The sequence below is a fragment of the Solanum verrucosum genome, unplaced genomic scaffold (genome assembly GCF_900185275.1).
Source record: "Solanum verrucosum unplaced genomic scaffold, falcon-dt-bn FXZP01000301.1, whole genome shotgun sequence".
NCBI classification, from domain to species: Eukaryota; Viridiplantae; Streptophyta; class Magnoliopsida; order Solanales; family Solanaceae; genus Solanum; species Solanum verrucosum.
The window spans coordinates 206990-221470 of NW_026019916.1; the positions used below are offsets into that span (position 1 = coordinate 206990).

Genomic DNA, 14481 nt, shown 5'->3' on the forward strand with positions numbered 1-14481 from the left:
TTTTTATCTATATAAATTTAACTTCTACATTTCATGAGACCCCTATCCACACATTTATACCATCATTGTGTATTTGATTCATATTTTTGTTTGATTCGATAAAAGAAGATTCTTTAATTTTGATTAGTTATGAAAGAATGCTTACAATAACTAAGAAAATTATGTTTCTAATTTTGTATTTCTTTTTCCATCTATAATATCATCATTAAAGTAAGGATGAATATGTTGCATTTTTTTTCTATGTTTATGTGTTTTAGATTTTCTCTATATTAGACTTCTTTAATTTAATTTTCTATGAATTTCTGATTATTGTAAGTTTGTATTTTTATTCGGGCTTAAATTATTTATTTATGACTTTATTAGAAGTTTACTATTATTAACAAAAGTTTAAGTACAGTTCGTTGTTTAAAAGATATTACTTTTAAACACTAAAATATGTTCTTCATTTGGTGTTTCTTGTCTCATTTTTAAATACTAGTATACATACCCGCGCGATGCGCGGCCATTTTACTTAAAAATTGAATCATTAAATAGTTTTACACATATAAAGATAACGATAAAAATAAATTTAATTTATGCAAATTAAGTGTTTGTTGGTACAAATAAAATTATATTTCTTGCAATTCTTTATTGTCTAAATTATTAATAACATTTTTTTTTGTATTATGTCATTTTGTTACTTAAGTTTTGCAACGAATTCACAGTGCAAATATTTTTATTTTATCTCTATCACTTTTTTTGTAAATAATTTTCTATTGTATATTTTAAATAGTTTTGTCATATAGGATTTTAGTAATCGAAATAAGATTATATTAATTAATATTGTTAAATTGAATTTTGTATCCAAAAGATAAGAAGAAATGTTTTTTTTTCCAATGTTTAAAGCTTTTGAAAAAGCTATCGATAATTGTAAGGATTATCTTTTTATATTATATGCATGTGATAATATACAAAAATTTCCTTCCATTTGATTTTTAACATAAAATTTTATATTTAATTAAATTAAGTTTATAAAAATTCCTATATGAAATTTTAGTACTTTTAAATTTTTTATTATGTTGCTAAATTTATTTCATTATATTAGATTTTCAATTCTAGATACTATCTATTGCATGGTTTCGTTATACATTATCATTCTCCTCTTTATTTAATTCTTTTTCTACAATGATATTTTTATCAACTTTTTCATTTATAGTTCAAATAAATAATAATGTTATTATTAAATTTTGAATTTAAATTAATTATCTTACATATCAAAGTGAGAATTTTTTGTCTTTAAAACGGAGATATCAACATGAAAATTTGAATTTAATCTTTTATTTTAAATATGTTTCTTGAATATTTTTTCAATTAATTATTTTTATTTTTGTCGTTATTTAGTAAGTTCCAATTACATGATCTTATTCGTATAGTATTATTTTTTTAATATTTCAGAATACTTTTTCATATCAAATTTAAATATTTATTCTTTTACATTGAAATTATTTTATTTATATATTTTTCATTTTGTTGTTCATGGCTATTGTTATTGTGTTAACATTATGCCATACATATTTATTTATTTTTAAAATAAAATATATATATATATATATATATATATATATATATAATCACTTATATCCTTCTATTACTCATATTTTAATATTACGTATATAAATATATAGTTTTTGACTTTCAAAATTCTATTTATTTTTTATTATGCTTTTATTTCCTTAGTAAAAATCTTCTCATTGTTTAAATCCAACAAATGTAATTTCATTCACTATATGAAATATAATATCATCCAAATTAGATAGAGAATGAAGCATATGTTGTCAAAATTTAATAATTTTTATTGTTTTTTTTTTTAAGTTTGAACCCCTTGTTTACTTAAAGTTGTTGTGACTCATAAATAAATGATTATTCAATTTATTTACTTTTAAAAAAATATCAATATTCTGAGTAATGTGAATGAGGGAAAGGGGAAGTTACTTAGAAGCGGGTTGGGTTAATAACTTTTTATTGGTCATGTATGCATAAATTTTAAAATTTATCTTATCTTCTATTAAAAAAATACTACTAATAACTCACATTTCCTTCTGTTTCTTTTATAATTGAAAATACTTTTAGATTTCATTATTTAAAACAGTTGCCAAAATTTGATTTAAAAAAAATAAAATTTCAAAAATAATAGAAACTATTAAAATTTGAATTTGATTTTTTTTTTTAAGTTAAAGACAAACAATTAGACTTAAAGATATTTAAATATTTTAAGATTAAATTGAATTTTTCTTTTAATGCTAGATTTTCTTCCTTTTACTTACACATAGATGGAATTTGAATTAACTTTTATTTCTAATGAGAAAAATACTACTTTTTATGATAATGACATGTGACAATTTTTACATCTCATATTATATATAACTAAAAGATATTGATTAATACATATTTTTCATAAGCGTGAAATTTTAAAATTAATGTTATTCTCTATTTTATTGGTTAGAATTCTTCCATTGTCTAAGTGTATTAACAATAATATTTAGCATTTAATTATTTGCTCTATTTATGCCCTTTTTTTTAATCAAACAAAAATATAACCCCATGATATTTTCTCTAACTGTTTTTCACAATAGTGTTTAGTATGTGATTACACATGTAACCTTTGAATTTGCCTTAATAAGTGGAATCGTTTCACAAAGTGATTTTTTTATTTCAAATTCTTTTTTCTATATAACTTTTGTAAAGATAAAAATTCAAATGTTGATAATGATAAGAATTGTTATGAAAATTATATATCAAACATGTAACCTTTGAATTTGCCTTAATAAGTGGAATCGTTTGACAGAGTGATTTTTTTATTTCAAATTCTTTTTTCTATATAACTTTTGTAAAGATAAAAATTCAAATGTTGATAATGATAAGAATTGTTATGAAAATTATATATCAAACACTTTTCATACAACTATGGTCAATATAATGATAATTAGTAGCCCATTAGAATTTTCTGAATAAATGACAAAATTAAAAATTTACATATTTCTTCTTGTTTTATGACTCCAACATCATCATAAGCAAGAATGAATGATTGAATATAAGTATTTTCTTCTTCAGATGATTTAATTAAATACAAATTAAAAAAGTTTAAGGTTAATAGAATTTCATACCTATTCAATGCACTTAAATTACTAACGACATGAGTTGATTTCAAATGAAAAAAAATTTCCGTAATAATTCTAATAGAAATCCTCACAATTTATATTTTATTTATAGTTTAGAAGATATAGCAAAAAAAAGAAAATAAAGACTCCCAAATTTTGTGTTTTACCTGTATGGTGGAGAATTCTTCAATCTGTGATGAAGTCCTAGAAGTAGTTCATTCCTAAAGAAATCAAAATTATATTTTTATTATGTGGATACAACTAAATACATATACATAAAAAAGAAGAAGGATGAATCAATTGAAAATACATTTTAAATTCATTTTGTAATAACACAAATATAAAACAGAGAACAAATATATGATCTTCAATAAAAAAAATTGGTATTAAAATAATCATTCTTCTTCTTCTTAACTTTTTTTTCTTTCTGTAAATTGAAGACTTTTAAATTTTTATAGAGAATCAATAATGGACAATGATACGGAAATAGAGAATCAAAGAGAGTAAAATCAATTATTGAGAGATCGGCTAAAAAAGATCAAAAGCTATATTATATAGCTTTAAACGTGGGTGGCAGTTTTAAGACATTTGAATTGACAGTTTTGGTTTTTAAATTTTTTGACAGTTTTTTTTTTAAAATTTTTAAAAAATAAACTACACAACAGGTACCCCATTACCCACTTATACTCACAAATATATGGGATAAAAATAAATACTCTAATTCTAATTAGAATAAATATAAGAGTCCAATAAAATTTAAACATTAGCCATCTAATCAATTATTTCTAAAAGAATAAAAAGAATAAAGAAGAGTTATTTTATTTATGTTAACTTTTTAATTTTAAAAATAATCCGTTCAAAATATATTGATTTTTCAAAATTCTAAAACTTAAATTTAAAATTACTAACCAATGAAGATTTAAATTATTTTAAAATTTTTATTTTTATTTTTAAAACTAAATGGAGAATTTTTGTGGTGCTGACATGTGGCACTTTTTACTTGTCCTATTATATATAGAAGATAGAAGATATAAATTTTATATATTTTTTTAAATGGTTATATCATGATAAATTTAAGTAATCTTTAATAAAAATTAATTTTTAAAATTTAAGTTAAGAATTTAATATGATTACAAATTACAAATAATTAATTTTAATAAGGAAATTATTTTTCTATTGCAATAAGATTTTACGAACTATATTTTGTGACTTTTGTCTTATAAACCATAAGTTATAAATCTATCCAAACATGCTCTAATAAAAACAAATAGAATTATCAAAGATATCCCATCTATAAGACATATAATAGTTTTATCGAACTTTATAGGCAAACATATATAACATATGTTTAAACATCATACTCTTCACAACAATACTACTTAAAAAATATGTAACTCTTTTAATTTTATTTTTTTTATAATTTTTAAATATTTTCTTACTTCCTTATTAGAAAGTATCAAAAATAAAATCAACACACTAAATTATTCGACTAATTAAAACTTAAGCATCAAACCAACAAACTCGAATTATACTACTAAAATAGTATAGAATCTTAGATAACTTCAACAAAATATTGAGATCATTTCATGATTGTTTATATAATCAAACAAAAACATATGCTAAAATTTTGTATTAAATTTATGATCATGACTAATTTATCTTGCGCTAAGATTAAAAATCTATATTTAAAAAAGAGATATGAATTAATACAGTGAACAAACTTGTTAAATTCTAAAATAAAAAATTATAAATACTTACCTCTAGTGTTGATTTTATACTCCAAGAATCTTCCAAATATTAACCTGTCACATTTTGAAGTGACACACAAACGTACTAAAAAAAATATATCAAAAATTTAACATTTAGATTGAAATTTTTTAACAAAAATGAAGAACAATGAATATACATATAAATAAGACAAAGATAAAAGAAGAACAAAAACTGATACAAAGAAAGTTGAAAGAATGGTTTGCCAACATTACAGTATTAGTATATATATAAAAAATAGTTTCAATTTTGTAACCGTTTTTTTAAACTCATTTATTAGAAAGATTTGCAAACCGTGTGTTTGAATTCTTTTGAAATTTAAAATTTATTTTTAAAACTTTTTTTAAGAATTTAAACCGTTTATGTACTTTTTAGAAATCTGCTAAACAAATTCAGTTTTATTTTTCAATACTACTTTTTTTTAAAAAAAAAAAAAAAAAACCAGATTTAAAAGTTTTTTAAAAAACCGCTTTATATGATATTAAAAATAAAATATTTTTTTCTTGGTGATGACATTTGTCAGCATTTTTATATAAAAATAGATGACATTTTATCAGTGTTTTGTATAAATGCATTTAAAAAAAAGAAGGCATAAATTAGTTTTTTTTTTTTAAAATATTAAATCTGTCCTAGATAGAATTTTTTTAAAAATTGAATTTTGAATTTTTTAACTGATTTGAAGTGGAGTTTTATAACCAATTGATCTTTATTTGATATGTGTGTTTTTATTTCAAATTTTAAATTTAGAATATTTAATTAGTTATATAATATTTAATTATTTATTATTTAAAATCCTAAATTTTGTGGTGCTGACATGTGTCCTTTTTTCTTCTCCTATTATATTTAGATAGATATATATATATATATATAGATATTATTATTATTATTATTATTATTATTTATTATTATTTATTATTATCTACATTTGTTTGGCTAAAAAACCTGTCGTTTTTCTTTAAAAAAAAACTAACAATTTTAATTGGCTAAAAAAACTGTAACTTTTCTTTTAAAAAAGCAACTTTTTTCTTTTATTAAAATATTAAATTAATTCTATTTAATTAGTTGATTATTTAAAAGTGAAAATTAGAGATTAATTGTGGTGCTGACACGTAGGCGCTATCGCCTCTCCTATTATATATATATAGATGATCTTTATTTGATATGTGTGTTTTTATTTCAAATTTTAAATTTAGAATATTTAATTAGTTATATAATATTTAATTATTTATTATTTAAAATCCTAAATTTTGTGGTGCTGACATGTGTCCTTTTTTCTTCTCCTATTATATATAGATAGAAGATATATATATATAGATATTATTATTATTATTATTATTATTATTATTATTATTATTTATTATTATCTACATTTGTTTGGCTAAAAAAACCTGTCGTTTTTCTTTTAAAAAAAACTAACAATTTTAATTGGCTAAAAAAACTGTAACTTTTCTTTTAAAAAAGCAACTTTTTTCTTTTATTAAAATATTAAATTAATTCTATTTAATTAGTTGATTATTTAAAAGTGAAAATTAGAGATTAATTGTGGTGCTGACACGTAGGCGCTATCACCTCTCCTATTATATATATATAGATTATATATATATAGATTGTTATTTGTTATTGAACTTTATTACTCGTTACACACATATTTTTATAGAATTATAATCATTCTAAAGAATTTTAAAAATACATGTATATAGTACACACGTGCAAAGCACGTACCAGAAATTAGTAAATATTATAAGAAACTGACAATGAAATCGAGTGTCAATTCTCATTTTATTGAATTAACTGAATAACGTGCTAGTGGGCATTTATTTTGAATTAGACAATTCTCAAGTTGTTTTTTTGAATCTCAATTGGGAAGTAAAATTTTTAACTTCAATTCTTAAATTTCTTGTTCTTTATAATAAATGATTCCATAATTTTAATTACTTCCTCCGTCCAACAATACTGTCCACTATACTAAAAATAGATGTCCAACAATATTTGTCCACTTTATGAAATCCATGGATAATTTTACATTAGTTCCTAATTTACCCTTATCCTTAATTATAGTCATTTCTATATTACATTTTTTAAGACATTGTATATATTATATTCAAAGGGTGCTATAGTACAATTACTCTTCTATTTATAATTTCTTAAAGGATGTGTCAAGTTAATAGTGGACAACTATTATTGGACAGAGCGAGATCTCAGAAATTCTATTTGATTTCATTTAACACCAACAATCATAGTCATATAATGATTCAAATGGGCACGGATTGCTGCATCAAATATGCTTATATATCCTATAAGCTCTCTCATTTCTTCATGATTGTATCTATAAAACTTTCACTTGATTACACATAATTATGATTAATTTGTATAAACATAATCATTTATCATTGCTCTTCATAAATTTAAATCACCTAAACTAGGAGAATCAATAAGAAACTCTTTCTCTTTTACTGTATCAATTATTTTGCTTTAATTATCTGGATTGTTATTATTCATATATATTATTATGTTCTCATTTTATTCACACTATATCTATGGATTAGTTACGTTGCTTGCGGTCTTATTCTGAACATTTTAACTGATTAACTTAATTAAACAAACTTTAGGCTAAACAATATATGTATATCATTTATAATATTTATCCTATTTTGAGTATGTAAACACCTAATAATTTTAATTGAGGTTTGGTCAAAAGCATGATTCCCTTTTTGGATCATGGGGACAAATGAAGAAGAGAAAAAGAGCTAAAAAGTATAAAAAGAGTAATACATTTTTAATGTTGGAAAGGGGAAGAAAAACAACTTCTTATACTTAACTAAATAAAGCATGCATATAGGATGTAAAGATATGATACATGGAATCAAGGAAGGATTGCACAAGTCATATAAGGAGTCCACCAGTCTATTCCCCATTCAATTTGACTCTTTACCCCATGGGAGAGGCAAGTGGTAAGAGATAGTTTAGTTCAGTTCATTATTTAAGATGCATACGTCCTACATAGTATTTATCAGATAAAACGTTAATTTTTGAATATCAGTGAAGTAGTTCCCAACTTTATGCCTTGCAAATCAAATTAACAGAATTCAATTAGTTGGCCAACAGATCCCAGAAAACCTCTGGATTTTTGTATTGTGAAATACATAATGCCTGAAAAACAAGATATAAATATGATGAATAAATGACAAAAATAAAAAGGAGTGACGTAGTTATGCAAAATTAGAAGAATAAATAAAATATAGTAATAACTTACTTGCATGGAAAAAGCTATATGAATCAATAAGGATTCATCCCATGGCTTTCCAATAAATTGAAGACCAATAGGCAAATGAGAGTTATCATAACCAACCTAGCCAAAATATAAAATTGTAGTACTTGTTAATTTGAGAATTTTGAATATATAATTAAAACTGTTAGTATATATTTTAAGAAAAGAGGGAGCATGCATACGGGTATAGTAATAGCAGGCAATCCCAGAAAATTTCCTGCTATCTGGTATCGAACTAGTGCAGCTGAAATAATCAAGTTTTCTCATCAGAATAACCAAATATTTATCAACCATCAGAATAACGAAATATGTAAAATTAACTGCATGCCATCAAAATAACCAAAGATGTAAAATTAACTGCCATCATAATAACCAAAGATTTATCAATCATGAACTGGATGAATACTTGGAAACATATATGGAAAACTTCAACAAGGATGAAAGAAACAAGGACAATAGTATCTAGATCTAAAACCCCTTAGTCCGACTGAGTACCACTTGTTGGTACTCATACTATATATACTTCTGCACCTTGCAGATCATAGTACGTGTCCTTGTCATTGACTTGGGCCACGTGCGGAGTAACTATAGATCGGAGAGTTGGGGTGAGCTTTTGGTATGTGGAGTTGTCCTTCTCCTTCTGTTTTGGATGGACTAGTCTTTAATTATGTTGTATTCAGAGACGGTTCTGTATATTTGTATTTATATTGTACTCCTATTTGGAATAGTAGCTCGACTACTCACTGATACTAGGTGTTGGGGATGTTTTATCTATGTATATATATTTCTTTTATTTTGATATTTGTTCCTTGCTTTCCTTATGTATATCTTCCACGTGCTAGCCTGTTACTTCTTGTTCCAAGCTATGGGTTTGTCTTACCCTACTGGTGGAATGTTAGTAGGTATCATCATGACCTTAGATTTTGGATCGTGACAGATTGGTTTCATGATGATTTTGATCTTGATGATGATGAAATGTCACTCATTACAAGAAACTTAAAAGTGGTTTCTAAAGAAAGGTAAATGAGAAGGAATAAAGGTTCGAAATGGCAGACATAAGTTCTCTGAAACAAAAAATTGATCACATGATAAAGGACTGCCCATTGTGGGAAATTGATTGTAAAAAGAAAAGTTGAAAAGGAACAATTCTATGATACTAAGAAAAAGGGCTCCTGAAAGGCCATGGCAGATAGGGAACCAAGTTTTGATGAGGAAACTGATGACTTCTATAACAAGACTACAAACAGGGACTAGTTACTCAGTGCCTTAAATATGAATTCATTAATATTGAAACTAGCAAAGACAAATATGAGAAAGACAATTATTCCCTAAAGGAACAGATGAAACAACTTGATAACTATTACTCCCTTCGTCCACTTTTAATTGTCATGGTTTTCTTTTTTTAGAGTCACACTATAAATTTTTTGACTAATATATGCGAAAAATTGCAACTTATAGTACTTTTCGTATAGTTTTTTAATATTAATTTTTTTTGGTTTAAAATATCGAATTAATGTAATTTAATTTAAAACTTTGAAAACTAGTCAAATTTATATATTTGTAAACTACGTAATAGTATAAGTCACAATAAATATGAAAAATTTATGGTGAATGATAGAGTTGTTTGAGTGTCGAAATGTAAAATGTGTCTTGGGAGAGAGGGAGTAATTAAAAGGAAAAAAGTCATTGAAGTACAGTGATGTATGCATGTTAATAAAATGACGTTGATACCTCCATTTATGTAGTCGAGTTCCCCGGTGTGGCGAGTGTCGTTCCCTATGGTGTAAGCAGTAACCCTACACAAGTAGTATTTGGCAAAATTGTGATTTGATTAATCAGCTTATCCTTTGTTGTGAAGAATATTATTATTATTATTATTCTGGTAAATGCTCTGTCATACATCATACGTACCCTGTTGTTGGTGTAACAATGACATCTGCCATGCTAAATATTCTTTTGTGAAACTGCAGCTGCCGATTTCTGGAGATGAAATAAATAAAACTAATGAGCAAAAGGGACAACACTTGATTTACCTAATAATTTCATGTATATTGATCAAATTATATAACATAAAAATAACTCGTCTAAAAATGATATACTTACTAACTACATTTTTGTTAGGATGTTTGCTTGCAAAAAAGCTTGGAGTATAGGATAGATTAGCTAGTTGGGAACATGCATGCATGATAATTAGAAATATTTCCTTGGAATAGCACCATTGGAAATGAACACATATTATATTCTAAGAAATCTCAATCAACAACGACATAACCTAACATTTTACTTAAAGATTCTCCTTAATTAATGTAGCAACGCCAAGAATTAATTCACACCTACATACTGGTGAATTTTTTAGCTACTCTTCTTAATTCCACCAAGAATTATTTATTGCTTCCTGCTACTCATCATTAGGTACATAAGGCTATTCCTTCGCATGCATGGAAACATTCTTCTTCTTCCCTGCATCCCATTTTATTGAAAATCTTCTTAATTAATTATGAGATAGGTATGATTTCAATGAGGTTTCGTCATAAAAACTCACTACCAACTCCATCAACTCCTATAAATTTCATAAGAAAATTGTCTGAAAGTGATGTAGGATTTGGACCGTATTATATTGTTGGGTCGGGCATACCCTCTATGTTCACCAATAATAAGGCGTATATATTATGGAACCTTTGCTAGCAAAATTATGTCATGCATGTATGTTTCACACACTCGACAAGATATAAGATGACTTAACTTATCGATACAACGTCAGACTCCATGGTGGATTATGTTGGTTACATTAATAAGCTCCCATAATGAACTAATGTCTGATGAAAGACAATAACGTTAACATCAACCTAATGAATTTTTATCCTTTAATCCAGCTTTCATGTTATGCTTATGATTCTATTAGTTGTCTATTTCGTTACTGTTATTATATTTCATGTTTCATCCCGCCATTTAACACACAATACAATTTCATATGATACCCTTATGTTTCATATGGTATTTAAATTTCTAACACACAATACAGGATATCCTGACACAATTAACAATAAAAGAAGAAACCATGTAATCTGGCTCACAAACTATTCTTATAGTTGTATGTTGGAAAATATGGAAAAGCCATGTTGCTTGTAGATATGGGAATTAGAAAATATTAAGTACTACAAAGAAATGGAGTATCAAAATATTATAGATCATTAAAATTTTCCTTTAATAGAGCTAAGCCTACCCAAATATAATATTCATTGGCATATATAATAATTGGTTGTAAATTTGTGATATAGTTAATTAAATACAAGATTAAACCAGAGAATGGGATGATTAAAGTTAACAGTGATGGAAGTTTTTAAGAGATTCAAACAAGGTTGGAATTGAGGTAATGAAGACCGATAATATAGCAGAAGTTGAAGCTTCTATGTTTGGACTGGACTGGTGCATTCAAAAAAGCTATATCTATCAATATTATTATTTTGGAGATGAATTATTTATTGATTGTTTAGATACTCTATAAAAGATTGATGAGGAATAACAAGTGCGAAGAGATGTAGAAGAAAGTATTCAAAAGGTTGACATGGCTAATATTGTGGTAAATCGTTGTTTAAAGGAAGTTAATAAATTTGTAGACTCCCTTGCCAAATTTGTTACTACTCGAGATGATTACAACGTTTTTCTACCATATTGGCATCGTCTACCCAACATCTCCAAAAAAAAAAACTGGATAAAGAATATGCCTAACATCAGGATTCGATATGACAAATCCAATATTTTTGTAATAAGTTAATTGTATAAAGGTGGATGGATGAAGCAACCTGTATATTTTGTCTATATGATACCCTTCCTCAGTTACTATGGTGATCAACCCATTTTTAAGGTTTAATTCCCCTTTTTTTGCGAGATCTTCAGTTAGTGTTACACCAAGAAAATCATAATATCTCATAATGATAATGCAAATTCCCATTTCCCTTAGCACCTAAATGTAAATAAAAGTCAAATGATATATCTCATGTAAGACCAAGAGCCACAAATTAATTAAAACTTACGAAAGAAGAGTAAGTATTCTGAAATTGTGCTTACCTAATTCTTTGAGCATTCAAATACTCCTGGCTACTAAAGGAACCATATACAGAAAGTGCAACTCTAGCATCCCATCCTACTTCATCTTTATTCCTATATATGTCAATATTCAAAATATATGATCATTTAGCAGAAGAGTACTAATATAATATGCGGAATGTGTGTTAAAAAGAAAGAAAATTAACTTACAATTTTTCTAGTTCACGGCCAATTGAAGTAGTGCATTCAGATCCAATTGACACATAATGTGCCAACCGCATTACCTCTATCTCTGGGATTGTAACTTCTATGGTCTTTAAAATATAAATTACAAGAATGTTAACATGATTACAAAAAATATTCAAAGTATATATATGAGATGCTTCTTTAGCACAACTCCAAAAAATTATAGTTACGTTGAAGTAATTAGTTTTCTAGGATATCACATGCACCCTCATTTTCAGATGTACAATCACATAGATTTGTAACTTTAATTACACCAGTTGAAAGACTAATTAGATTATTAAGTGTCACAAATACATAAACAAGTCACATGATATTGAAGTGTTTGAGACTTCAGGCCAGTTTTAGAGAGAAAAAGAGAAAGTGTGTTGGATGATCAATGTTGATTACAGAGGCCAATACTCTATATTAAACTTCATCGATTGACTTTGCTATTGTATATAGGCTTTCTTAGAAGCTCAAAAAAATATTGTTTGCACCAAGATAAATATTGTATCATGTAGTGTTGCACTAATACCTCCCTAGCTAGTTTATATCTGAGTACCTATATATATAGACCGAAGGGTGACTGCGAAATAATGTTGCATAATTCATTTGATATATCTAAGTATTCATTTGACACTTTGAAGATGCTCACTATTTGGCCTCTGCATAAATTGACTTGTCACATTTACTTCATGTTATTACTATATTATCTACATATATACCGTATAAGTATAATTGTGCCTCTCTTGCAGTGAAGTGTAACTGTACAAGGAAGGGTTTTCTCTACTATACATGAATACAACATGAAGTACGTGTAGAATAAATCTATCAAATGAGGCTCTAGATATATACTTGTTTAAGACCATATAATGTCTTTTTCAAATAGACAAACGTGATTGAGATACCTAGGATCAATTTGTTCTGGTGATTGACTCATAATATACAGATGTCCATGTAAAAATGCATTTCTAACATCTATTTATATTCATTTGAAATCATTAGAGATATTCATAAACTTCAAATTCTAGATCATCCTCCTCCGCTAGTTTTGAGGTAAGATAAGTAAGTAGTAGTATTATACCTTTTTAGCCTTGAAACAATGTTTAAACATATAACCATTTTCAATTACTGAAGAATTAACTAGATGGAGTTCTCTACAAGAAAAAAGAAATATTAGGAAATGATTAAATTACCTCCCAGCCATAGTTGTCGTGCAATTTTTCTAAAGCTCGAGAACAACAAACTCTTATTTCCTCATTGCAGTCATTAAACCACTAAACAGAAGAAACAATGAAAAACAAAAACAAAAAAGTCAAGTTTATATTATATGTATATGACTAATAGAAAAGGAAAAACTAGCAAGGCTAATAAAAAGAAACAAACCTCTCCATATTTGGCTAATCTGATATTAGGTATAGGCTTTGGTGACTTGAGCATAGGGAAACATAGTGTTGGCTGCTATAAAGAAATTTAAAATCCTTGTGATCTATGATAAATACATGTTATAAATACATAATTTTAAGGAGAGAGATAATTTTTACGAGAGCGGTTTGAGAATGATGTGATGAATTGGGGCCACTGATAGCTGCATAACTGGAAATTAAGTCAACGTACAATTTGATTAGCTTTGTACATTCTAAATGAACTTAACTTTAAAGCTAGTAAATAATACTAACACTAGAAGTGCATCTTCAACTGTACCGGCAAGTATCCCTACCATTCCAACTGTCCAATTCAGAGGAAGAACACTGACCAACAAGATATCGTCGAGGTAAGAATCAATATATATTGGGAATCGACGTCATTTATAGAAACTACACATATTTCTTGGAATTGTGTCAACTGAGTGTTGCAAAATCTTGATCATGTTCTGGACTTGTACAAGTGCAGTGCAGTGAAAGCTTTAGTCTTTGTATCAACAAAATTAATACATACCCTGAGTGTGATACACGTCCAAAGCTTGGCTTAAAACCAACAACTCCACAAAGAGCAGCAGGCATTCTTACAGAACCTAAACTTATTCAGAAAAAAATA

General features: G+C 26.1%; 1 protein-coding gene across 1 annotated transcript in view; it reads right to left on the minus strand.

Annotated features, from left to right (window-relative positions):
• Positions 1 to 7940: 7940 nt before the first annotated feature.
• The window catches only part of LOC125823082 (fatty acid amide hydrolase-like), a 339008-nt gene continuing 332467 nt past the window's right edge, over positions 7941 to 14481 (minus strand). The window contains exons 10-21 of the mRNA XM_049502504.1: positions 14383 to 14458; positions 14124 to 14195; positions 13989 to 14040; positions 13831 to 13902; positions 13641 to 13721; positions 12430 to 12533; positions 12241 to 12333; positions 10084 to 10152; positions 9904 to 9968; positions 8355 to 8416; positions 8158 to 8253; positions 7941 to 8054 (exon numbers count right to left, since the gene is read on the minus strand). Coding sequence (XP_049358461.1) covers positions 7995 to 8054; positions 8158 to 8253; positions 8355 to 8416; positions 9904 to 9968; positions 10084 to 10152; positions 12241 to 12333; positions 12430 to 12533; positions 13641 to 13721; positions 13831 to 13902; positions 13989 to 14040; positions 14124 to 14195; positions 14383 to 14458 — 902 coding nt within the window. The 3' untranslated portion in view covers positions 7941 to 7994. The remainder of the gene's footprint in view (positions 8055 to 8157; positions 8254 to 8354; positions 8417 to 9903; positions 9969 to 10083; positions 10153 to 12240; positions 12334 to 12429; positions 12534 to 13640; positions 13722 to 13830; positions 13903 to 13988; positions 14041 to 14123; positions 14196 to 14382; positions 14459 to 14481) is intronic.